Raw genomic sequence first — 27,958 nt, 5'->3', positions numbered from 1 at the left:
ACATATTTGCAGTTTGAAATTACCACTTTTTATACCGAAATTATGCCAATTACTCAAAACGACGCTAGGTCAAATTTTGCTCAAACCCCTCCTGCAGTTTTCAAATTATCCCAAATATCCCAAATACGACTCCTGGGCCATATTTTCGAGCCAAATTCTTCCTCTCTGCACATATTTGCAGTTTGAAAATACCACATTTTATACCAAAATTATGCCAATTACTCAAAACGGCGCTGGGTCACATTTTGCTCAAGCCCATCCTGCAGTTTTCAAAATATCCCAAATATCCCAGATACGACTCCTGATCCATATTTTCGAGCCAAACTCTGCCTCTCTGCACATATTCGCAGTTTAAAATTACGAGTTTTTATACCGAAATTATGCCAATTACTAAAAACAGGGCTGTGATACATTTTGCTCAATCCCCCTCCCCCTGCAGTTTTGAAAATATCCCAAATACGACTCCTGGGCCATATTTTCGAGCCAAATTCTAGTTCATTGCACATATTCGCAGTTTGAAATTAAGACATTTTATACAGAAATTATGCCAATTACTGAAAACAGCGCTGGTTCACATTTTGCTCAAACCCATCCGGCAGTTTTCAAAATATCCCAAATACTATCCTGGGTCAAATTTTCGAGCCAAATTCTTCCTCTCTGCACATATTTGCAGTTTGAAATTATCACTTTTTATACCGAAATTATGCCAATTACTCAAAACGGCGCGGGGTCAAATTTTGCTCAAACCCCTCCTGCAGTTTTCAAAATATCAGAAATATCCCAAATACGACTCCTGGGCCATATTTTCGGGTCAATTCAGGATCTCTACAAAAATTCGCAGTATGAAGTTATGACTTTTTATACCGAAATTATGCCAATTACTGAAAACGGGGCTGGGTCACATTTTGCCTAAACCCTCATGCAGTTTTCAAAATAAACCTAAATATCCCAAATACGACTCCTGGGCCATATTTTCGAGCCAAATTCTGGCTCTCTGCACATATTTGCAGTTTGAAATTACCACTTTTTATACCGAAATAATGCCAATTACTCAAAACGGCGCTGGTTCACATTTTGCACACCACCCCCTCTTCCCCTGCAGTTTTCAAAATATCACAAATACGACTCCTGGGCCATATTTTTGAGCCAAATTCTGGCTCTCTGCACATATTCGCAGTTTAAAATTACGAGTTTTTATACCGAAATTATGCCAATTACTGAAAACAAGGCTGGGTCACATTTTGCCCAAACCCTTGTGCAGTTTTCAAAATAACCCTAAATATCCTGTGACGATAAATTCTTTCAAGAGAAATTGAGCCTGCTCTTCCCAACATAATTACGTCAAAATACAAGATACTATATACAAGATACGTTCACCAAGTATCGCCAAACGTTTTGCCCAGAGAGCAAATCGTACCCAGCACACCTGGCCACCGCCGTAACCAGCTAACTGCTCATCCTCTGCCTGCCTGTTGCTGATTGGCTGGTGTCTCGTCGCCCCTGCCCTCCACCACCACCACAAGTCGACGTCTGGGCTGCAGTGCGCCAGTCTCGTCAGAATATCTCAGTGGTCCATGCAGTTGACATCTCTCGCTGGTAGACTAAGCCTTGGCTTTCGTGTACTGAAGGAGGTGGCAGCTCGAAGCCAATATTCCAGCACCCACTCATTTTATTTTGCTATCACTGTAACTTACTTGTCTTAGCGTAACTTTTCATTTGCCAGTGATTATTCATGTTATTTTGTTGACTTGTCCTGCGTATTTTTATGTGATTACCTTTATTCATGTCTTGTTTTTCTAGAGTAATTAAAATTTCATTGTTTATATACTTGTGTTTTGTGTGTCTTCCCATTACCTTACCACAGACGAAAGGACCAACTTTTCTCATTTTTTTTATTATGTGACGAGGCCCTGCCCCTAGCTTTTGAAAGAGCCGAACACCAACGCTTTACCGTCACAATCCCAAATACAACTCCTGGGCCATATTTTCGACCCAAATTCTGGCTCTCTGCATATATTTGCAGTCTGAAATTACGACTTTTTATACCGAAATTATGCCAATTACTGAAAACAGGGCTGGGTCACATTTTGCCCAAATCCTCCTGCAGTTTTCAAAATAACCCGAAATATCCTAAATACAACTCCTTGGCCATATTTTCAACCCAAATTCTGGCTCTCTGCACATATATACAGTTTGAAGTTACCACTTTTTATACCGAAATTCTGCCAATTACTGAAAACGGGGCTGGGTCACATTTTGCCCAAACCCCTCCTGCAGTTTCAAAATAACCCTAAATATCCCAAATACAACTCTTGGGCGATATTTTCGAGCCAAATTCTGGCTCTCTGCACATATTTGCAGTTTGAAATTACCACTTTTTATACCAAAATTATGCCAATTACTGAAAACTGGGGCTGGGTCACATTTTGCCAACCCCCCCCCCCCCCACCTGCAGTTTTCAAAATATCCAAAATACGACTCCTGATCATTATTCAGTGAGGTCAAAAATATAATATAATATCTTAACGCTAGAATATAAGATTAGTAGACCTATAAGAAAAAACTCACCAATCATTGCCAAACTATTTTAAATTATGAAAAAATTCAACATCTCTCCTATTGATTTACAGGTGATTTCGGCAATCACTAACTCTTAAAATGTTGGTAAATTACAAAATTAATTCCTAAACTAAATACATCTATATTCGTACAATATCTCACAAACATACACTGTACTTTACATAAAAATCTATTCATTTTGCACAACAAGTTCCACTCTTTATATAAAACCTCTGAAATTTGGGTATTATATCCAATCTCAATATAATTAAATTTCGCCATTTGACATTCCTCCTCCTTTAAATGGGCTTCCTAAAACTATATAGTCAGCTTTTAACACCTAATCTTCATTCTAACGTTATTATAAGACATTATACGATATCACTGAACCTAACCTGATGTCACTAATTGGCAGATTTTCGGAATAAAAAGTCGTAATTTCAAATTGCAAATATGTGCAGTGAGCCAGAATTTGGCTCACAGTATTTGTAGACTTGCGCAGAATGAGACGCAAAGTCAAATGCACTCTTGATGTCGAATAATGCAGCAAGATGCACTCTTCTTCGGCGATAAGTGTTCATTATTCGACGTTCCAAAGAGAGAAGGCAGTCTATCGTACTTCTTCCTGGCCGAAATCCACTAATACCCTCAGGTAGGAGACCTGAGGTTTCCACCAGCCATTGTAGCCGGGTGTGAACAAGACCAGTTTCCCGAGACATGGAAGCAGACTTATGGGCCGATATGAACTCGGGACAGACGGATCCTTCCCTGACCTAGCCAACGGTAGAAGAATGGTGTGTTTCCACTGGTCAGGGAAGACACCAGAGGACCAGCAGGCGTTGTATAAGTGAAGGAGGTGGGACTGATGGATCTTGGGCGCCCTCCAAACAAATTCATAAGGGACCTTGTCTATCCCTGGCATAATGCCCAATCTAGAGAGTGACAGAGCGTCCTCAAGCTCAACAGATGTAAATGGACGATCCAGGTCCTGAGCTAGTCCTATACCCTGTCGGGAGCCCCGTCCTATGGAACTCTCAGAAAGGAGCGGGGAACATCCTCAAAGTGGTCAGCCATAAGTTTGGCTATTTGTACTTCCCTCAGGCCCCCATTACCACTGGGGTCTCTGAGTGGGATGGAAGGCTGGGAGTACCTACCTGTCATCTTGCCCAGGCTCCCGCAGGAGGAGGAGTCACATCAGAGAGAGAGGCACAGTAATCAGCCCAGGCCTTGCGTCTGGCAATGGAGGACTGTTCGTCTACACCTGGCGTCCGCTCTGCGGAAGGTCTACCGCTGCAGTGGAGTAGGGTGGCGCCGCCATGAATTCCACGCACGTCGCCGGTCCAGTACTGCCTGCCGGCATTCTGGAGTCCACCAAGGTGCCCCACGGCGAGAAGGATTGGTGGTCTGGCCACTAGTCCTCCTGAAATGCCGAAAGCCTACACTGAAGAGGGACTCAGGGAGAGCATCCGCTGACCCATGCAGATCTGCAGTAACTGGGGAAAGGATCGACCAGTCATCCGCCTCATAGCCAAGCCATCCCTCTTCCGAGAAGATCCACTTAAATCTTCGGGAGGTCAGAGCAGGACGAACAGTGCACCCGAAGGAGATGACGATGGGCAGGTGTTCACTACCCAGATACGGCCCGGTCCATATCTGCGCCATCGTGAAGGGGCCTCTTTCAATGCAAAGATCAAGCGTTGAAGTATGTCCATTGAGTGGGTCTATCTGGGTTCCCAAACCTGGCGGCGTCAGTAAGGAGAGGTCTGGGGAGTCGAGAAGAAACTTGAAACAGGGCTCGGCCAGCCATGTTGTGGTGGCGATCCTGATAGCATAGGTTGCCATGATAAGTGCTGAGCATTAGCCTTAGTCACCCATGACGCGGCAGGTGTCTGTGATCTGACCAAAATAGTGTTCTAGTTCCTACCTCGTAACCGGTAGACAGGGGTTATACAGTACTCCAAAGGTGCCCCTCCCATGGGATAGGGCCTACCTTCACTGCCATGAACTCTTAAATGTCCGCCCGGGAAGGAGTGAATCCGGAGCATGGATTTGGGAACCGAGTCCCTGACCAAGAGGGCAAGTCCCCCTCCACCCCGTACTGGTCAATCTTGTCTATAGACCGAATACCCCGGCACCGTGAAGGAAAGGTCGTCGCCAAAAAATATTTGGCTCGAACAGAGACAGGAGGGTGCCGAGTGCCAGGCTCCAGCCGAGGACTGAGCGTCCATGTCTGTATCCGAGGACTGAGTTTCTGTCCATGTCAAGGCTACCAAGGAAGGAAACTTGATTAGCAACCTGGGCGTATGAGGCATGTGACTGGGACAGGCAAGAGCGTCTGCTAGTTCCTACTTGTGAAGAGGCCCGACCAGGGGGAACCTGGAGGCGAGAATGAGCGATAGGCTAATTGAGGGCGCACAACCTCTGGAACAGCTCATGTCAAGGGGTCCCCTGCTGTTTTATGATCGATGTCCAACTGGAGGGCCTCAAGATATACCGGGCAACTCTTGGACGTAACCTTGTGATGACCATGGCATAAAAGACAGCGAGGTACAGCAGAGCACCCACCGTTATCTCTGTCTGTATGACCTGTTTTGCCGCAGTTTGCACAACGTGCTGCATTATGGCAGGTGAGGCGACTGTGGCCAAATAGATGACAAGCGTAACATCGTAACACAGGGAAGTTGTAGGGCTGGACCTGATACGAGGTCCTGTGTAGTGCTACCCAGTGAGGGAGGGGCCCATCGAACTTTACACGAACCATGGATGTCGGCCCTGCTGCTCTGCAAATCCTGGTAACTTCCAATAATCCCACTGATGCAATCCCTAACACATGCAGAGCGGCCTGGATGTCATCCACATCAACACACTGGTCAATTGGGCCAATCTTCCCATATCGGGTCCGAGACTCCTCCTCCTGCGACAATACCTGTCGGCACCTGACAGGCCAGTCCCCCCAACTTAATAATGTCGGATACACCCATAATGTCTGATGTGTGATAGAGCCTCCTTTCTGATGTGTAGCATTCAGTGCTGCACCACTACCCAGGGTACGCATGGTCTCGGGCAGGCAATGTGGCCACAATACCGAAGCCTCAATTGCTGCACCTAATGTACGAGGATTTGCAAACATGCACTGACCTGGTTCTGACTGGATTAAGACAACCACAAAGGAGGAATAGGGTACCACAAGAGGAAGGTCTTCTGAAGGTGAAGACATCCTCTTAGCATCTCGCTCTGGGGCAGCACCAGCCGACTCATTTTCCAGCAGACGTTTTCCTCTCTGGGACTTGCTGTCAACATCCATGGCGCCCCCGCTCGGGGAGACGTCCATGAGCCCCTGCTGTGAGCCCCCGGGTAGCTGCAGTGAGCACACACTGGCCCAAAGAAGCCAGCTGAATTCGAAGATGAGCTCCAGGTGAAGTGTGGAAAGAAAGTCCAGCCAGGAGCGTTCAATCCGCGCGCCAAGATGGCCGACCTTTGGGAGGGAATCATCTCCACAACGAAATCTTTTATTGTAGAGCTGTTGACAACATACTTTTATCTCAACTTAAGTTTTCGCCACGCATAATTTTTTCTCATTTGGAAAATACATTATCATCTTCACTATAAATTACTACTATAGCGTGTCATTTCTGCTCACACTCATCTCTAAATAAAATGATTACTGTGACAATAATCTCCTTCAAGAGATTGAGCCTGCTCTTCCCTTCATAATTACGTCGTCACAATTATATAAAAGACTATGGAAGAAATGTCCAACAACGACAACAACACCAGCAAGGCTTGCCAGGGTGAGCAGAAACGTATGCAGCCAGCCACCTGTTCGAACTCCAACCACCAAACTACCCGTTGATCGCTACGGCTCCGCTGATTGGTCGCCGGTCTGGCTGCACCTGCCTCGCCCCCCCCAATACTACCTGATGTCTGGGGTCGCCCCAACATCAGTCCTCAGAATGTTCAGTGCTTTCGTAGCCAGCACTCCTCCCAGCTAGACTCTAGAGTGTACTGAGAGAGGTGGTGGCTTTAAGCCAATATTCCAGCACTTCCCACTTAACTTTTGTATTGCACTTCTTGTTATTTTGCCTTAACGTAACTTTTCATTGTGTCATCTAATTATTCTTATTATTTTGATTGATTTTATTATAAGAATTTGTTTGTGCATTATTTTCATGTTTTGATTTATTTAACGTCATTAAAATTTCATTGTTAAAGTTTTACTTGTGTTTTGTGTGTCTTCTCCTTACCTTACCACAGACGAAGTTCCAGTTTTTCTATTTTTTTTTATATAACTATGTGACGAGGCCATACCCCTAGCCTTAGACAGCCGAACACCAACGCGTTACCGTCACATTACAAATATTTCCCAAGACATAAACTGCCTCATCCAGCCCGCCTCTTCCCTCATTCCAAATCCACAAACCCACCAACAATCCTCCAACTTCATGGGAAGGTCAAGCTTCCCATGACCTTGGAGTCATTGGATATGGGTTTGTGGATGACCTGACCTAGCAGTTTATGCCTTTGGGGAAAAACTCCCCCCCCCCCATGGCATATGCATTAATGATATATAATGCATATGCCAGCCAGTCCAAGCCTAATCTTAAGATAATTCTCCTATCTCTCAATTTATTCATTACCTACTCTTCACAGCAAGTCTTTGTCACCCACATTGAACAATATTCTAAGTCTTCACCACCCCAAAACTTGCCTCGCCACCCAACTTTTACCTTACCACACACCTTTGCTACCCATCATTTGGTTTGTATTAAACATTCAAGGTTAAATGTTTGCCCTTGATCACCTAGCAGCAATTGAGGATACAGATGTAAACTGATTGGAGAGTCGCGTTCTGAGTGTAAACTGGTAGAACGTAAGTCAAGAAACTGCAGATGGCCTATTGGCCTGCACGTGGCACCTCCTATTTATATCCACCCACACTCATTCATATACGTCTAACCTAAGCTTGAAACAATCAAAGATTCCTATGCCTATTATGATCCTGTAATATGGATCCAGTGATCCAGTAGTATGATCCACAATCGACTTGAGAATGGTCCAGGACGGACCGAAACGTCGTCGTCCCTTCACCCTCTAGTGTGTGGTCTGGTCAACATACTTCAGCCACGTTATTGCGACTCGTCGTCTGCACAATTTGTTCCACAAATCGTAATTTGTTCCACAAATCCACAATCCAGTTACCAAACCAGTATTTACCCAGGTATTTCCTAGATCTAAACTTATCTTCATTTTAAAGCCTTATCAATAACTCCCTTGTTATGCCCATTCATCCACTTGTGCACTTCAATCATGTCACGTTAAGGTTTTCCAACATCTCTTCATACGGAAGCTTTCTAATTTGCGGGATTAACATTGTCATCCTACACTGGACGTGTTCTAGTGAATGTATGTCCATTCTTTAGTATGGCGACCAAAACTGAATTGCATAATGTAAATGGGGCCTAAAAACATCACGTGAATAAACCCAGCTGACTTATTGATAACTCTTCTATAAATAAATCTATTGGAAAGAAAAGCTCTCAGCCTGCTAACAAGAGTGTGAAGTTGACTACTCCCATCTAGTTCCACCCGCTCCTCCCCAGAACTAGTTGTTAAATAAGCACTTTACCTTGATACCTGTGTTCCAACACTTGTCCACACTTGCCACGCTCCTGAAAAAATATTTTTTACATATATTAAGGGGGCATATCGATGTAAAATTATAAGTAGTTCAATTTGCTTATAAATTTTTGTATGAAATGGTTATAGAAAGGGCTGCAGCTGGTCCAAGTTTCATCATCACACCCTAAACAGAAAAGGAGAAAAAAATAAACAACGAGTTATGCAACGAATTTTCAAATAGTTTCAGGGAACACATGTGTCAACTAAAATCATTTCTATAACACTCAGATATTAAATTAAGCACATAATAAAGGATTCTAGTGATCAGTTTTATCAAAAAAGTGTTTAGTGCAATAATATAATTTTTCAAAGTTACCCTACTAAAAAAATATGCAATACATGATATTTATAAATTTTTATAAAATCAACAAATAGACTTTGGACTAAAATGTCTACTAGAGTCGGTAGAAGCACAAACGCTACATATAAGGTGTAATTTGCATATAAACTGATTAATAAATGAAAGCTCTGAAGTAATTTGAACGTGTAAATTACTTTCCAGAGTAAAATAAAGATCCAAGTTCGGCCACCTGTAGCTGAGCTTGACTTCGACAGATTTCGTTCATAATTGGCACCCTTGCAGATAGGCATCCATTGAGCAAGGTGTGCAAGTTTCATGCAAATCCCTTGATAACAAACGAGGAAAAAAAATTGGCAAAAAAAAAAAAAAAATAAAATAAAAAGAAAAAAAAATATTAAATATAAATATATTGAACATACATATTACAATTATTACAAGAGTTTGTGCTTCTACAGCACATAGTAGACATTTTAGTTGACACATGTGTTCCCTGAGATCATTTGAGAATGTTGAACATTCGTTGCATAATACGTTGTGTATTTTTTTTCTCCTTTTCTGTTTAGGGTGTGATGGTGAAACTTGGACCAGTTGCAGCCCTTTCTATAACCATTTCATAAAAAAAATTATAAGCAAATTGAACAATTTTAATTTATAACGATATTTTTTGATATGCCCCCTTAAGGGCAAGTATAAGTAAGTAATTATCAAAAGAAGGCACCAAACCAGGAAGGCTATGTAGCACCAGGGTAAGTATAAACAGTTTATTTCAAATACAATCGACTAGCAAAATACAATTATGAATTTCAAGAACAATGGAACCAATCACCTGGAAAAGGTGAAATTGCAATGGAGATTAATTACAGATTGTATCAACAATAGCGAGTAGGCAAGACTGATAAGACTGCAATAGCCTAACGGAATACATTTTTGTCTTGGACTCATGAGGCTATGGTTAAGCATCAATGTTCTTTTAAAGTTACATAGAAACAAATTACCTTATTAGGGTCTTCCACTAAAACAAACCTTAGTTAAAAGTACTGTGTATTATTAATTTATTTAGCTGTGTATTGGCCTAAATTATATAAGCAACATGCTTAAAACAATTCAAGTACAGTATATGGTCTCTGAGCACTAAACCAACGTTAGAAGCCTAGTGGTTACATTGTTAAAAATGACCATTTACAGGTGAATCCATTTTACATCGCAGAGTAAACAAGATGGAAACAATTAACATCTTCCATCTATTAGATAAACAATTATCTAGTCGTCCCTTCACTTTCTAGTGTGTGGTTTGGTCAACATATTTCAGCCACGTTATTGTGACTCCTCGTCTGCAATTATCTTCCCCATTCATCTGGACAATTGCCATCCTGATATGACCACTCCATTGCCCTAGTCGTTAACACTAAACAATCTAGGCTGTTGCTAAACATTATATATGTCACCTTTAGATTAGCTACAAGACACCTTGTGCATATTATCAAACTACCTTTAATGCCATAATGCAGCAGTTTGCGCGTTCAAAATACAGATAGACAAACTCCTCAGGAACCATAGGGTAACCTTTGACAAGCCGCCGGCTTCCTGCTGCCGTAGAGGGCACTATGGAGTGGCCCTCTGGTAAATTTAGGTAAATATTACCTAGGAGTTATGATGTACCAGCCATTGAACATCTGGCACCCACAGTCAATATAAAAACAATCCTTAAGAAAAGTTAAACGAATCTTTGACTTAAACGAACAACATTGATTATTCAACTGTACGAGTCTCTGGTGCGGTCCCATCTGGCCTACTGTATCCTAATATACAAGCCTCACTTCAAAAAGACATCAATGATTTTCCGCTTTGGAGAAAGTTCAAGATAGCGACAACAATCATGCCAGAACTTGGTTAGCTCTCACTACCACCAATCTTTGAAAGTCTAACACTATAAATGTTTCCATTTTTATAGATTTTGATAGTGTTATAGCCTATAAATTTTGCTATAAATTACTTATTTAATATTATCTGTTAGATTAAGGCCCTGCCCGAAGCGCTATGCGTATTAGTGGCTTTACAAGAATGTAAACACATGTTGTGTACTCTCAGAAACCCAACGTAACTTATGGTAGATATATAAATAAATAACAGCCGAGGCCTTTGAACACTATTTTAATGCATTGCTTTATGCTTTGTAATGTATGTTAGAGAAGTGCTTTGTATTTATAACCTCCAACTTGGTCAGCATTACAATTAAAAAAAAAAAGATTTAAAAATTATAATACTGACAAAGTTGGAAGTTAGTAATACAAACCACTTCTCTAAAATGCCATATTTGACACAGACAGGCTGGACAACAGCTTCAAGCTCAACAAGCCACAATGTAACACAGAAAATAGGTGTGTTGCTTCCCCCATAGGGTTATTAACCCATGAACCCGCTCAACCACTCAAGTCGTAAATGCCGAGTCATTCCTTTTGTTCACAACATACACAAGACAAATCCTCAATAAAATGAAGGGGGGGGGGGCGGTAGGAAGGCTGACCTTTGACAAGGCGCCGCCGTCCTGTCCCCTTAGGTAAATTCATCATACAAGGCCTTTCTCCTTCCATCATTCTGAATCATGTTCATGACACTGACCTGCCCCCTTCCCCCCCCCCCCCCCCCATCATCATCTTCACACAATGTGGCCAAAATTTCTCGTTTCATTCAGAGTTTCATCAAAATATGTCGAAGATTTCTCTGTGTTGTTTTAAGAGGCCATGACAGCTGCGTGGACAGCGCTTCGGATTCGTAGTCCTGAGGTTCCGCGTTCGATCCCCGGTGAAGGCTGAAACAAATGGGCACTTTCTTTCACCCTGATGCTCCCTCCTGTTACCTAGCAGTAAATAGGTACCTAGGAGTTAGACAGCTGCTACGGGCTGCTTCCTGGGGGTTTGTAACAAAAAGGAGGCTTGGTCGAGGACCGGCCCGCGGGGATGCTAAGCCCCGAAATCATCTCAAGATAACCTCAAGATTGATGTTGGGCTAACTACTGGCATGGCTATTAAGGTCACCAGCAGCGCCCTAATGACTTAACTAGCGGCTACACCTATGGTTGCCACCTGACAATCACCTCTAATTTTGTGTAAGTACATACAATATACAAAATACTAACGAATAACAACATGAAGTATACACCCTAACAATCCTTTCTATATTATGATTGATTAATGATGACTGTCACACGGGGACTCCCAGGCGGCGGCTGGTCGACAAATGAGCCACACGTTAAGAAGCGGGACTCCCAGACGCGCCACTCACCCTTACTTCACCATAATATCTAAACTGTCAACCTCTAATACAGTTAAGCATCTGACCACCAGAGGCGCTAATGCTCTCCTGTTATTATGCCACCCATATAATGATTGCTCTCATCATTCATTGTAACGTTTAAATACATTCATGTTCTGTAGCGACAGTGTCAGACCTAGAAGGAAGAATTGAAACACCCTTCTGAAGATGTATTATTAAAGATGAAAGAACTTAAGGAAATTCCTGTTTCAATTCTTCCTTCGTGGTCTGACACTTCACATTTTTCATCACGTGTTAATTGTCGGTGATTTACACACAGGTTTTGAAGTGTATATACGACAACTTCAGGAAAGTTATGAGTAGCGGATTTAGTCTAAACAATAATATATGCGTTTTGTTTGTAGTGGCAAATTATCTGGCAAATATACATTTGGAGATAGAAGAAGGGTTATAATCCTTGCTGTAGCAGTGTTTAAAGGTGTAAAGAAAGAGTGGCGGTAGGTAGGTACCCGAGAGTTAGTGAACTGTTGTGGGAGGCATCTTGAGCTAATGTATACACACTACAACATTGTAGTCACACTACACTATCTTCAGAAAGGTTGTAGGTTACGTCAGATAATGGGGTTATAAATACACTTACAAATTTATTGCGTAGGCCATCCTGACCTCCAACACAAAACGTCGCATTTCCATCGTAGGCGTTACAAACGGCCAAAAATTGTCGTACTAGAAAATGAAAGCGGCGAAAGTGATGTACTGTCCCGTTCTCTGTTTTGGATCCTCTGGTAGATTAGGAGAGACCACTTTAAAATAACAGTTTAAATTTACCATTCATGACACCCTTCTACCACTAATGGGTGTTGTGGGTGGACTGCCTCGGGGCTCTGTCCTGGGACCTCTCTGTTTGCATGATACATGACAGCGAACACTCGCTGTCCAACACGACGACAGCGACCACTTACTGTCCAACACGACGACAACGAACAATTACTGTCCAACACAACGACAGCGAACAATTACTGTCCAACACAACGACAGCGAACAATTACTGTCCAACACAACGACAGCGACCACTTACTGTCCAACACGACGATAACGAAAACTTCTGTCCTATACCAACACCAGCGTACCTTGATTTTGCCCCCCCCCCCGGCAGTTTTCAAAATATCCCAAACATCCCAAATTCGACGCCTGAGCCGTATTTTGGAGCCAAATTCTGGCTCTCTGCACGTAATGGTGCAAAGTGGGGTCACCTCTCTGCATTCTAGGGTGGGTGGTTGGGGGGCGGCTAGGGAATAGGGTGGAATAGGGTGGGTGGTGAGGGGGGCTTGGGTGGGTGGTGTAGGGGGGGCTAAGGTGGGTGGTGTAGGGGGGGCTAGGGTAGGGTGGTGCGGGGGGGCTTGGGTGGGTGGTGAGGGGAGGCTAGGGTGGGTGGTGTGGGGGGGGGAGCTAGGGTGGGTGTGGGAGCTAGGGTGGGTGGTGGGGGGGGGAGCTAGGGTGGGTGGTGTGGGGGGGGGAGCTGGGGTGGGTGGTGTGGGGGGGGGAGCTGGGGTGGGTGGTGTGGGGGGGAGCTAGGGTGGGTGGTGTGGGGGGGAGCTAGGGTGGGTGGTGTGGGGGGAATAGGGTGGGTGGTGTGGGGGGAATAGGGTGGGTGGTGTGGGGGGGGAATAGTGTGGGTGGTGTGGGGGGGCTAGGGTGGGTGGTGTGGGGGTGGCTAGGGTGGGTGGTGTAGGGTACTAGGGTGAGTGCTGTGGGGGGCTAGTGTGGGGGGGCTAGTGTGGGCTAGGGTGGGTGGTGTGGGGCGGGCTAGGGTGGGTGGTGTGGGGCGGGCTAGGGTGGGTGGTGTGGGGGGGGCTACGGTGGGTGGTGTGGGGGGGCTAGGGTGGGTGGTGTGGGGGGGGCTAGGGTGGGTGGTGTGGGGGGGGGCTAGGGTGGGTGGTGTGGGGGGGGGCTAGGGTGGTGTGGGGGCACCAGGGTGGGTGGGGGGGGGGGCTAGGGTGGGTGGTGTGGGGGGGGGGCTAGGGTGGTGTGGGGGGCACCAGGGTGGGTGGTGTGGGGGGCGCTAGGGTGGGTGGTGTGGGGGGGGGCTAGGGTGGTGTGGGATAGGGTGGGTGGTGTGGGGGGCACCAGGGTGGGTGGTGTGGGGGGCGCTAGGGTGGGTGGTGTGGGGGGGCTAGGGTGGGCTAGGGTGGGTGGTGTGGGGGGGGGCTAGGGTGGGTGGTGTGGGGGGGCTAGGGTGGGTGGTGAGGGGGGGGGCTAGGGTGGGTGGTGTGGGGGGGGCTAGGGGGGTGGTGTGGGGGGGCTAGGGTGGGTGGTGTGGGGGGGGGGCTAGGGTGGGTGGTGTGGGGGGGGGCTAGGGTGGGTGGTGTGGGGGGGGCTAGGGTGGGTGGTGTGGGGGGGGGCTAGGGTGGGTGGTGTGGGGGGGGCTAGGGTGGGTGGTGTGGGGGGGGGGCTAGGGTGGGTGGTGTGGGGGGGGCTAGGGTGGGTGGTGTGGGGGGGGCTAGGGTGGGTGGTGTGGGGGGGGGGCTAGGGTGGGTGGTGTGGGGGGGGGCTAGGGTGGGTGGTGTGGGGGGGGGCTAGGGTGGGTGGTGTGGGGGGGGGCTAGGGTGGGTGGTGTGGGGGGGGGGCTAGGGTGGGTGGTGTGGGGGGGGGCTAGGGTGGGTGGAGTGGGGGGGGCTAGGGTGGGTGGTGTGGGGGGGGCTAGGGTGGGTGGTGTGGGGGGGGGTTGGGTGGGTGGAGTGGGGGGGGGCTAGGGTGGGTGGAGTGGGGGGGGCTAGGGTGGGTGGAGTGGGGGGGCTAGGGTGGGTGGTGTGGGGGGGCTAGGGGGGGTGGTGTGGGGGGGGGGGCTAGGGTGGGTGGAGTGGGGGGGGCTAGGGTGGGTGGAGTGGGGGGGGCTAGGGTGGGTGGTAAGGGGGGGCTAGGGTGGGTGGTAAGGGGGGGGCTAGGGTGGGTGGTAAGGGGGGGGGCTAGGGTGGGTGGTAAGGGGGGGGTTAGGGTGGGTGGTAAGGGGGGGCTAGGGTGGGTGGTAAGGGGGGGCTAGGGTGGGTGGTAAGGGGGGGGGGCTAGGGTGGGTGGTGTGGAGGGGCTAGGGTGGGTGGTGAGGGGGGGCTAGGGTGGGTGGTGAGGGGGGGGCTAGGGTGGGTGGTAATGGGGGGGGGCTAGGGTGGGTGGTAAGGAGGGGGGCTAGGGTGGGTGGTAGGAGGGGGCTAGGGTGGGTAGGTGTGGAGGGGCTAGGGTGGTAGTGTGGGGGGGCTAGGGTGGGTGGGGCTAAGTGGGTGAGTGGTGTGGGGGGCTAGGGTGGGTGGTGTGGTGGGTGGTGTGGGTGGGGGCTAGGGTGGGTGGTGTGGGTGGGGGCTAGGGTGGGTGGTGTGGGGGGGGGGGGCTAGGGTGGGTGGTGTGGGGGGGGGGGCTAGGGTGGGTGGTGTAGGGGGGGGGGGCTAGGGTGGGTGGTGTAGGGGGGGGGGCTAGGGTAGGGTGGTGTAGGGGGGGGGCTAGGGTGGGTGGTGTAGGGGGGGGGCTAGGGTGGGTGGTGTAGGGGGGGGGGCTAGGGTGGGTGGTGTAGGGGGGGGGCTAGGGTGGGTGGTGTAGGGGGGGGGCTAGGGTGGGTGGTGTAGGGGGGTGCTAGGGTGGGTGGTGTAGGGGGGGCTACGGTGGGTGGTGTAGGGGGGGCTAGGGTGGGTGGTGTAGGGGGGAGTAGTAGGGATGACACGCCACAGGGGATTTTTTTTTTTTTGCAGAAAATCCTCTGTAGCATGTCAGGGTTTTCAGGTGAATTTGGGCAGTCGCAGATTTGGGATTAAGGATTTCTTATGAGCGAGTAATTTCTGAGATTTTAGAAGTTTGTTAAGGTTTCTTATGATGAAAATAAGTTCATACGAGTTTGTTAAAGTTCTTATGGGAGAAATTCAAAATATCCCCTGTAGCATGTCAGGTTTTTCAGGTGAATTTGGGGAGTCACAGATTTGGAATTAAGGAATTCGTATGAGAAAAATAATTTCCGAGATTTTAGAGGTTTGTTAAGCGTTCTTATGAGGAAAATAAGTAGGAAAATCTTAAAAGAAATTTTTAGAAAATATCGTGTTTGTGTCACAGCATTTCCAGGTAAACTCTACGGACAACCTTTGCCTGTTTTCAATAACCGAACATTTGGAAAAATAGGCCGATTTGGAGTTAAAGGTTTCTTATGGGGAAAATAATTTCCGAGATTTTTAGAAAGTTTGTTAAAAGTTCTTATGATGAAAGTAATGTCAAACGAGTTGTTAAAGTTTTTATGATGAAAATAATGTCACACAAGTTTGTTAAGAGTTCTTATGGGAGAAATTCAAATTTTTCAGAGTTCCGTTTTAAGAAAATATTTCAGAGTTTCAAATAATCATAGAAGTTTATTTATATGTTTATGACCGAATTTGTAAAAAGACCATTTTCAGAGAATATTGTCTTAGATGTTTTGTTAAGGAAAACAGACAACTTAGCCATAACATTTAGTTTTATACCCATTAACGGCTATTTCACCTGTAAAGACCAAAATTGAACAGAGCCCAGTTATAGACAGAATTTAGTCAGAGACCAGTTTGCGCCCAAAATTCTTCAGAGTACAGTTTGCTAGCAAAATTAGTCAGACAGTTTTAAGCTCAAATTTCATCAGAGTCCAATTATCAACAGAAATTCGTCAGAGACCAATTAACGACAAATTTGACAGAGTCCATTTTCTACCCAATTTTCATCAGAGTCCAGTTTATACCGAAAATTCGCCAGAGTCCACTTTGAGAGCAAAATTCATCAGAGTCCAGTTCATGATCGAAATTAATCAGAGTCCAATTGAAAACCCAAATTTGACAGAGACCACATTTTCGCTACTAGCAGTCCAATCCCCCTGAAATTTTAAACAGTCATATTTCAGTCGAAGTAAATAAGATCAAGTCAGTTACTGAGCTCCAGCTCTCGTCCCCCACCCTACTTCCCCCTCAAGTCTTTGTTAATATCCTATCAATTCCCCTGAAATTTTTACCCTCTGTATTTCAGACACCGTAAATAAGATCAAAAACAGTTAACGAGCTCCAGCTCTCGTCCCCACCTTAGTTCTCTCTCGTATCTTTGTAAATAACCCATCAATTTCCCTGAAATTTTTACCCTCTGTATTTCAGACATAGTAAATATGATGTAAACAATTACAAAACTCTAGCTCTTGTCCTCTGTCCAAGTTCACTCCTGTAAATTCATTACTATCAGTCCAAATCCCCCTGAGATTTAAACACCCAACTACATTTTCAGACATAGTAAATAAAAGCCAGTTCAGTTATCAAGTTTCAACTCTTGTCCCCCAGCTTAGTTCATTTTGTACAAGTTCTTTATTTCCAACTAAATCACCTGAGATTTAAGATCACCTTATTTCTAACGTAGTAAAATTAATCAGGGCATTAGCCAAGCTCCATTTCCTCTGTCTTAGATCATTGAACATAATTATATCCGATCAAGTCCCTCTCCAGCCTAACTCTTTATCAGAGTAATCACCTTACCCTTTCCCTCCCTTACCTTCTCATCCCCAACACATCCAAACCTTCAATGATCATACTGTATTTGCATATTTTCTCTATATTCAGCTGTGTTCTTCACATTTTTTCCATGTTTTCTGTGTTCACTCCATGTTCTACAAATATTCACAGCATGCTCAGGTTCAAATTTTTTCTACCATTTTCCCCGTATGTTTACTATGTTCTTTGTCATGTTTTCATGTACATCATATGTTCTCTGTATAACTTTTATACTCAATATTCTTGTTCTCAATGTTCTTAGCTTGTTCTTCATATGTTCAGTGTTCATTCTTTGTATTCCCTATGTTCCTTATCATGTCTTCATATTCTCTATAAGTTCATATTCCCTGCATGTTCACTCTATTCATCAACTTTTTCTTACATGTTTTCTGTGTTCACCGTATGTTCACTGTGTTCATTCCCCTACTTAACCTCAATTTTTTATGTTCTTTGTTTCTTTAAACCAATTTGTTTCTTCCATTCACTAACTAGTTCTTTGTCAAATATTATCATCGGCAATACAGTTCCCTCAACAATTTTAGTCACCCTAGTTTTATTTGCAAAACTATGTCAAAGTAATTCTCGTAGTCAACTTAATAGTTCTACCAACCCTGTTCTTTAACAAATCTACACTTTATTCAGTTCCAAATTTACAAAGACAAACCTTTATTGTAACTTCTTAACTAAAAATCTTTCGCCAATCAACTAAAACATAGTCACTTTCCTCATTTCTCAACTAAACTTATTATCCAATCAACCAAAAAATAGTCAAAGGAATCTTTCCAACACTGTTCATAACTAAACTTATTCCCTAGTCATCAGAAAATAACCGTGTTCTTCATATTTCATTGTCATTTCATAACTAAAATTATCCATCAATCAACAGAAATAGTCATATTCATCATTTGTTCCTAACTAAAATTATGTGTCGATAAGTAAAAAATATAGTCAAAGATATCTATCATCGTCATTCTTAACTGACATTTATACTTTGGGGAGCGCAAAAATAGTCTCCCTCGTCATGTTTTGTCTTTTTGCTTAACTAAAAGTATTCATCAGTCAACTAAAAAAAATAGTTACTTCATCATGTTTCCCTGTCATTTCTTAACTTAAATATCACTTCTCTCATCTGAAATAGTCATGTGTAGCCTCTTTCCAACACTGTTCTTAACTAAAGTAACCTTTCACTTCGCTAAAATAGTCATATTCATCATTGTTCCTAACTAAAATTATATGTCGTCAAGTAAGAAATATAGTCAAAGACACTCTTCGAGACATCAAGGACTTACTCAAAGACATCAAAGTTGCACTCAAAGACATCCCTTGAGACATCAAAGACATCCTTTGAGACATCAAAAACATCCTTTAAGACTTCAAGGGCACTCTTCGAGATATCAAAAGACACTCTCAAACACTCAAAAATTTACTCGCATCCTCAAAGTTATTCTCAGAGTCATCAAAAAGTTAATCTCAGTCATCAAAATGTTATTCTCTAAGTAACCTTTCGTTCATCAGAGAAACTTTCTAAGACATCTTCGTTCATTAAAGTTAATCTCAGAGGCATAAAAGTTATTCTCAGAGCTATTAAAATTATTCTCGATGTCATCAAAAAGGTATTTTCATGTACTCAAAGTTAATCTCGGCCATCAAAGTTGTTCTGTAAGATATCCTCAATACATCAAAGACGCATTCAAATACTACTCATGTTCTCAGAAGTCATTCTCAAAGTCATCAACGATTTTCTCAGTCACCAAAGGTATTCCAAGAGACGTTAAAATTAATCTCAGTCATCAAACTTGTTCTCAAAGTCATCAAAGATAATCTTAGAGTCATCAAAGGTATTCTCAGAGTCACCTTCGTTCGTAAGAGAAACTTTCCAAAACATCTTTGTTCATCAAACTTGTTCTCAAAGTCATCAAAGTTATTCCAAGTTAATCTAAGACATCTTCTTTCGTCAAAGTTATTTTCAGAGACATCTTAAGTTATTATGTAAGACATAAAAGTTATTCTCAGAGTCATCAAATTTTATTCTCGAAGTCATCAAAGATATTCTCAGAGTCATCAAAGGTAATCTCTAACTCACTTTCGTTCAACATAGTAATTCTCTAAGTCCTCAAAGTTATTCTCTAAGACAACAAAGTCATTCTCAGAGTCATCAAAGTTAATCCCAGAGCCACCTTCGGTATTCAAAGAAGCCTTCCGAGACATCCTCGTTCAACAAAACTGTCCTCAGAACCATCAAAAAAGTTAAATACAGTCATCAAAGTTATTCTCAGAGTCATCAAAAGTGATCTCTAATTCACCTTCGTTCACCAAAAGTTGTTCCCTAAGACACCTTCGTTCATCAAAGAAACTCTCCTTCTTCCATCAAGTTATACTTTAAGACAACATTGTTGTTCTCTAAGACATCTTCAGGCATAAAATTTCTCTCCAAATACAACTAGTTCAGCTTTTCATATGAAACTTACATTTCTGTTAAAATATATTTTCTTAAGTCACTTTACCTTAAAAGTGTTCTCTGGACTATACTGCTTAAACCTACGTAACCTATCCTCTCCACCCAATGTTACTTACCTAACTTAACGTTTATAACCTAACTTTACCTATCCTAACATAACTTACCTTACCTTTACCTATCTTACCTAATTTAACCTGCATAACCTAACTTTACCTATCCTAACATACCTTACCTTACCTATCTTACCTAACTTTACCTATCGTAACATAACTTACCTTTACCTTACCTAACTTACCTAACCTAACCTAACTTATCCTGCTTAACCTAACTTACCTACATTACCTAACTTAACCTGCATAACCTAACTTTACCTATCCTAACATAACTTGCCTTTACCTAACCTAACCTGCTTAACCTAACTTACCTACATTACCTAACTTAACCTGCTAAACCTAACTTTACCTAACCTGCTTAACCTAACTTACCTTACCTTACCTATCTTACCTAACTTAACCTGTATAACCTAACTGCTTAACCTAACTTACCTTACCTTACCTATCTTACCTAACTTAACCTAACTTATCCTGCTTAACCTAACTTACCTACATTACCTAACTTAACCTGCTTAACCTAACTTACCTTACCTTACATATCTTACCTTTCTTACCTAACTTAACCTAACTTACCTACATTACCCAACTTAACCTGCTTAACCTAACTTTACCTATCCTAACTTACCTTACCTGACTTAACCTAACTTATCCTGCTTAACCTACCTACCTTACCTAACTTAACCTGCTTAACCTAACTTACGTAACTTATCTTACCTATCCTAACCTAACTTGCTTTACCTAACTTAATCTTACATTCCCAAACTGATGTATCCTAACTTATCTAGTCCAACCAGACATGATCTAACTTACATAATTATTCCTGCTTGTCTTTTGTGTTTCGTCAATCATTGTCTCATTCATTTACTCATTTCAAGGGTTAATTTCTCAAATGGACATTTTTTGCATTTCAAGTGTTATTTGTTTAAGATTGGGTGTTTAACCATTTCAAAGGATTTTTGTTATATATGGGAATCTACTCGTTTCAAGGGTTAATTTCTCAAATGGTCATTTTTGCAGATCAAGGGTTATTTGTTAAAGTTCATCAAGTTACTCATAAGTTGTATTTATTATGTTTGTTATCATTTATTCTTATTCCCCAACCCCTTAACCTAACCTCTTGTAATCTTAGTGTATTTAGTAGGTTCTATCTTATGTTCTTATTCCCCAACCCTTTAACCTAACCTTTCAGATGTAGTTTATGGTGTTTTTTACGTATTTGTTGAATATATTATCCTTTTCATAACCTTTCAGATGTAGTTTTGTTTCTCCTTTGTATATTTTTACCCAAACCCACCATCCCACTTAACCTTCTTTCCTTCTTTTACTTTGCTTCTCCTACTCCTTCTAACCCTCCTTTTCTATCTCCCTCCCTTATTCTCTCTCTTCCTCCCCCTCTCTCTTACTCTTTTCTCCTCTTTTCATGCTCTCAGTCCCTTGCTCTCTTGTTTTTCTCAATTTCAAGTATTAGTAGATCTGATTCTTTACTATTGTAATTTTATTATTACTAAGATAAAGAATGAACTTATTTGTGAAAACAAAGTAAAAGAAGGAAAGAAGTTAGGTTAAGTTAGGTAAGATAGGTAAGGTAAGGTAAGTTAGGTTAAGCAGTTAGGTTATACAGGTTAGGTATGATAGGTAAGGTAAGTTAGGATAGGTAAAGTTAGGTAAGATAGGTAAGGTAAGTTAGGTAATGTAGGTAAAGTTAGGTTAAGCAGGTTAGGTTAGGTAAAGGTAAGGTAAGTTAGGATAGGTAAAGTTAGGTTTAGGAACGTTACGTTAACTAAGTAACATTGGGTGGAGAGGATAGGTTACGTAGGTTTGAGCAGTGTAGTTCAGAGAACAGTTTTAGGGTAAAGCGACTAAGAAAATATATTTTAACAGAAGTGCAGGTTTGATATGAAAAACTGAACTAGTTACATTTCGGAGAGAAATTTTATGACTGAAGATGTCTTAAAGAATAACATGATGGAAGAAGGAGAGTTTCTTTGATGACGAAGGTGTCTTAGAGAACAACTTTTTGGAGAACGAAGATGAATTAGAGATCACTTTGATGACTGAGAATAATTTTGATCAACGAAGATGGATTGGAAAGTTTCTCTAATGAACGAGGGTGACTTAGAGATTAACTTCTATGATTTAGAGAACATCTTTGATATCTTAGAGAACAACATTGATGTCTTAGAGAACAACTTTGATGAGCAAGATTAACTTTAGATGTCTCTGAGAATAACTTTTATAACATAGAAATTAACTTTAATGAACAAAAGTGAGTTAGAGAATACCTTTTGATGACTCCGAGAATAACTTTGATGAACAAAGATGTTTTGGAAAGTTTCTCTGAAGAACGAAGGTGACTCTGAGAATAACTTTTGTTAGCTCTTAGAATAACTTTAATGAATTTGAGAATGTCTTTGAGAACATAAGTAGTATTTTGTTAGCTCAGAGAATAACTTTTTGATGACAGAATAACTTTTTATGTCTTAGAGAAGAACATTGATGGCTTAGAGAGAATATCTTTGATGAAAGATGATGTCTTAGATTAACTTTGACGTCACTTGGAATAACTTTGATGACTTTGAGAACAAGTTTGATAGCTCTGAGAAAGACTTTGTTGTCTTAGAGAATAACTTTGAGGACTTAGAGAATTAATATGTTGAACGAGAGTCAGTTAGAGATTACCTTTGTTAACTCTGAGATTAACTTTGATGACTTTGAGAACAAGTTTGATGACTGAGAATAATTTTGATAGCTCTGAGAATAACTTTTATGCCTCTGAGATTAACTTTAATGAACAAAGATGTCTTAGAAAGCTTCTCTGATGAACGAAAAGATACTTAGAGAATAACTTTGATGACTGTATTTAATTTTTTTGATGGCTCTGAGGACAGTTTTGTTCAACGAGGATGTCTCAGAAGGCTTCTTTGAATAACGAAGGTGACTCTGAGAATAACTTTGATGACTGAGAATGACTTTGTTGTCTTAGAGAATAACTTTGATGACTTAGAGAATGTCTTTGATGAACGGAAGGTTACTTAGAGAATAACATATGACTGAGAATAACTTTTGATAGCTCTTAGAATAACTTTCATGTCTTAGAGAATAACTTTAGATGTCTCTTTGAATAACTTATGAACGAAGATTTTTGAGATTACCTTTGTTAACTCTAAGATTAACTTTGATGTCTTTGAAACAACTTTGATGAACGAGATTAATTTTTAACGTCTTTTGGAACAACTTTGTTAACTCTGAGAATAGCTTTGATGACTCTGAGAATAGCTTTGGGTAGCTCTGAGAATAACTTTTGTTGTCTTGGAATAACTTGATTGTTCTGAGAATAACTTTAGATATCTCTGAGAATAAGTTTGATGAACGAAGAGTGTCTTTTGGTGTGTTTGAAGAGTGTCTTTGATGCCTCGAGAGGTGTCTTTGATGTCTCAAAGGATGTCTTTGTGTGCAACTTTGATGTCTTTGAGTAAGTCCTTGATGTCTCAAAGAGTGTCTTTGATTTCTCGAAGAGTAACTTTGGTGTCACGGAGAGCACCTTTGACTATTTTTTTTCTTACTTGACGACATATAATTTTTACCAAAGTGCTGAAAAAGCTACATTTGACTATTTTAGTTGAGGAAAGACAAGAAAAAATATGACGACAGTGACTATTTTAGTGCTCCACAAAGTATAAATGTCAGTTAAGAACGACGATGATAGATATCTTTGACTATATTTTCTTACTTGACGAAAACATAATGGCTGTTACGAAATGATGAACAAGACTATTTTTAGTTGAATGACAATGGATAAAGTTAGTTATGAACAGTATTGGAAACGTTTCCCTTGACTATTTTTGCTAAGAGAAAGGTTATTTTAGTTAAGAACAGTGTTGGAAAGAGGCTACACATGACTATTTTCAGATGAGAGAAGTGATATTTCAGTTAAGAAATGACAGGGAAACATGATGAAGTAACTATTTTTTAGTTGACTGATGAATACTTTAGTTAAGGAAAAAGACAAAATATGAAGAGGGAGACTATTTTTGTGCTCCCCAAAGTATAATGTCAGTTAAGAACAGCGATGAAAGATATCTTTGGTTATTTTTTCTTACTTGAGAAAACATAATTTTAGATAGGAACAATGATGATGAATATGACTTTTTTCTGTTGATTGATGGATAATTTTAGTTATGAAATGACAATGAAACATGAAGAACACGGTTATTTTCTGATGTCTAGGGAATAAGTTTAGTTATGAACAGTGTTGGAAAGATTCCTTTGACTATTTTTTTGTTGATTGGCGAAAGATTTTTAGTTAAGAAGTTACAAGAAAGGTTTGTCTTTGTAAATTTGGAACTGAATAAAGTGTAGATTTGTTTAAGAACAGGATTGGTAGAACTATTAAGTTGACTACGAGAATTACTTTGACAGTTTTGCAAATAAAAACTGGGTTACTAAAATTGTTGAGGGAACTGTATTGCAGTATAATAATATTTGACAAAGAACTAGTTATTTAAAAAAATTAAGGGGAATTGATGGGTTATTTACAAATATACGAGAGAGAACTAAGGTGGGGACGAGAGCTGGAGCTCAGTAACTGACTTGATCTTATTTACTAACTTTGAAGTATGTCTGCTATAAATTTCGGGGAAAATTGATCTGTTACTAACGACCTTGTACAAATGAACTAAGCTGGGGGACAAGAGCTAGAGTTTGATAATTGTTTGGATTTACTAAACTACGTCTGAAATACAGAGGGTAGAAATTTCAGGGAATTTGATAGGATAATACCGAAGACACGAGAGGGAAGGTGGGGGATGAGAGCTGGAGCTCAGTAACTGACTTGATCTTATTTACTGTGTCTGAAATACAGAGGGATAAAATTTCAGGGAATTTCATTAGGTATTAACGAAGATGAGCGAGGGAACTAAGGTGGAGGACAAGAGCCTGGAGCTCGGTAACTAAATTACTGTATTGAACTACGTTTGAAATATGATTATTTTTAAATTTTAGAGGGATTGGACTGTTAGTAATCATTATACGACAGGGGACTAAGGCGGGGATAGGAGCTGGAGCTCGATAACAAAATTACTGTATTTTAATACGTTTGAAATAGCTGTGTTTTAAATCTCGAAGAAAATGATTGGATACTAAAGAAGATGTATTAGTAAAACTAAGGTGGGAACGTGAGCTAGTCCCAGACTTTGTTTATATATGTAAAACTGACTAGTTTAATGAAAAGGAACTATGAATGAACAATATGAAGGAGAGGGACGGTCCAGATATTATGGAGAAGATTAGACTAAGATTACCGAGGTGACCTGCATGCGGCGTCTGGCTGGCCGGCGTAAGGTAAATACAGGTGACGCGAGAGATTGTGAGGTAAGGGGGGGAGGGAGGGGGAAGACAGTGAAATGATTCAGATATATAGCAATATACTAGTTTCTAAGTAAGAATCCCATGAGAACTTATAACAAAACTCGTATGACATTATTTCATGATAAGAACTTTTAACAAACTTCTGAAGTCTCGGAAATTATTTTCATCATCAGAACTTTAACAAACTCGTATGACATTTTCATTATAAGAACTTTAACAACTTCTAAAACCTGTGACTGACAAAATTTACCTGAAAACCCTGGCTCACACGCGGGATATTGGACCTCAAAACCCTGACTCCCACAGACGATATTGGTACCTGAAAACCATGGCTCCCACACACGATATTTGCCCAAAACAAAATATCGTCTGTGGACTGCCATCCCTACTACTGGGGGGGCTAGGGTGGGTGGTGGGGGGGGGCTAGGGTGGGTGGTGTGGGGGGGGGGCTAGGGTGGGTGGTGTGGGGGGGGCAAGGGTGGGTGGTGTGGGGGGGGCTAGCGTGGGTGGTGTGGGGGGGGCTAGGGTGGGTGGTGTGGGGGGGGCTAGGGTGGGTGGTGTGGGGGGGGGCTAGGGTGGGTGGTGTGGGGGGGGGCTAGGGTGGGTGGTGTGGGGGGGGGGCTAGGGTGGGTGGTGTGGGGGGGGGGGGGCTAGGGTGGGTGGTGTGGGGGGGGGCTAGGGTGGGTGGTGTGGGGGGGGGCTAGGGTGGGTGGTGTGGGGGGGGGGCTAGGGTGGGTGGTGTGGGGGGGGGCTAGGGTGGGTGGTGTTGGGGGGGCTAGGGTGGGTTTTTATACCAAACCGAAAGAGAATTCAAAAGGAGGAGCATGGAGAGTGTATGGAACTGGATGCCAGATCTACTTTCATTCCAGAATTACAGATACAATTACCCACCGAAAGGGAACTACAACTACGACAGACAACTGCCCTACAACAATCAGTACTGGTCAGAACAAACTCATTATGTCCACGCATAATGGGCTTGCCGGAAAAGTCTCCCATTCAAACTATCACTAATAGAGTAACCTCATTCATCTTTGCCAACATACAAGGACTGAAAACAAGAACAAACAACAAAGTACAGTTCATAAATGGCCTCCTCACTGAGTCAAATGCAGTATTTGGAGCTCTCACAGAAACCCATGCAGGGGAATTGTTGGACAGTGAGATCTGGATTCCATGATATAACCTATACAGGTGTGATAGGAAAATTTGGTCACATGGAGGAGTGGGTCTGTATATTAGGGAAGACCTTGTATGCTCGGAGCTCCTAAACATTACAAATGAGGTGGTAGAGGTACTGGGATTAAAAAGAGAAAATAAATTTAGTGATTATTCTAATACACAAACCGCCAGATGCAACGACTGAGGAATTCACAGAACAGAAACAAAATAGAGAATAGCCTTGATAATTTGGAGAACCCGATACCTGATATTATCTTCCTAGGTGACTTCAACTTGCCTAGTCTCAGGTGGAAAATAGCAAACAATAATATTATACCAGGAAATCTATCAGGACCTAACCAACCACAGATTAGAGAACTACTTAGATTCTGTGACAAATTTTCACTCAATCAGCAGATATCGGAGCCAACGAGAAATTAAAATATTTTAGATCTGGTCTTTACGAACAATGAAGACATTATCAACAATGAAGGCATTATCAGAGACATTACGATATCATGATACCATATACTACGTTCACAAGCTCATTGAAGTGCAAACGACCATCAATACTCAGAATAAACTTTACACGTTGATAAAGCGAGAGGGGCTATTCAGTAAATTCAATTTTAATAATAATAAGATAGACTGGGAGATAATAAACAGGGAACTTACAAACATTCCATGAGAAACTGTTGTAAGTAATACAAGTCCTACAGAAGGAATAGAAAAACTGACTTCGGAAGCGTATCAAGTCTGTCTGAAACATGTTCCTTTGAGGAAAGCCAGAAAGTGATCCAACGTAGAAAGAGAACGCAGACGACACTATAAACGCAGGAAAAAAATAACGGAACTGCTTATGCAGACACGAATTTCCTGTCAAAGGAGGAATAATTTTAATAGGGAAATGGAAGAAATCGAGCGGAAATTGAAACACTCATATGAAACTGAAGAAAGGCAGTTAGAACAGAAAGCAATTCAGGAAATAAAGAAAAATCCAAAATATTTCTTCACATGCGAAATCAAAAGCAAAAACCACTGCCAGTATTGACCTATTCGTACAAGTGAAGGTTCATACACGGAGGATGACAAAGAAATTAGTGAAATCCTAAAAAAGCAGTATGAGGATATGTTTAGCACTACAATAAACAACATGAAAGTGGAAGATCCAGACAATTTCTTTATGCGGGATATTCAAACCCCTGTAAATATAACTGATATCAACACGAGCGCACTAAATTTTATAAGAGAAATTGAAAACATGCCCATGCACTCGGCCCCAGGTCCAGACCCATGGAATTCAATATTTATAAAGAAATGCAAAGTGATGGTAGTACAGGCACTCAGTATAGTGTGGAGGAAGAGCTTGGACACGGGGGAGATACCAGATGCACTTAAAGTAGCAGACATAGCCCCTCTACACAAGGGAGGGAGCAAAGTATTATAGACCAGTTGCACTAACATCACACATCATAAAAGTATTTGAGAGAGTGATTAGGAGTCAGGTCACCAATTT

At 42.3% G+C, this 27,958-nt stretch overlaps 2 protein-coding genes across 2 annotated transcripts in view; both read right to left on the bottom strand.

Annotated features, from left to right (window-relative positions):
* The window catches only part of LOC138357152 (mucin-22-like), an 84,775-nt gene extending 81,055 nt beyond the window's left edge, over positions 1–3,720 (bottom strand). The window contains exon 1 of the mRNA XM_069313806.1: positions 3,714–3,720. Coding sequence (XP_069169907.1) covers positions 3,714–3,720 — 7 coding nt within the window. The remainder of the gene's footprint in view (positions 1–3,713) is intronic.
* LOC123771540 (dynein axonemal intermediate chain 1) overlaps positions 1–27,958 on the bottom strand; it is a 312,924-nt gene that overhangs the window by 282,950 nt on the left and 2,016 nt on the right. The window contains exon 2 of the mRNA XM_069313626.1: positions 8,186–8,228. The gene's annotated coding sequence lies outside the window, so the exon portion shown is untranslated. The remainder of the gene's footprint in view (positions 1–8,185; positions 8,229–27,958) is intronic.

This window comes from Procambarus clarkii, chromosome 76 (assembly GCF_040958095.1).
Source record: "Procambarus clarkii isolate CNS0578487 chromosome 76, FALCON_Pclarkii_2.0, whole genome shotgun sequence".
Lineage (NCBI taxonomy): Eukaryota > Metazoa > Arthropoda > Malacostraca > Decapoda > Cambaridae > Procambarus > Procambarus clarkii.
The sequence above is the reverse complement of the archived record's forward strand: the minus strand, read 5'-3'. Positions and strand labels throughout refer to the sequence as shown.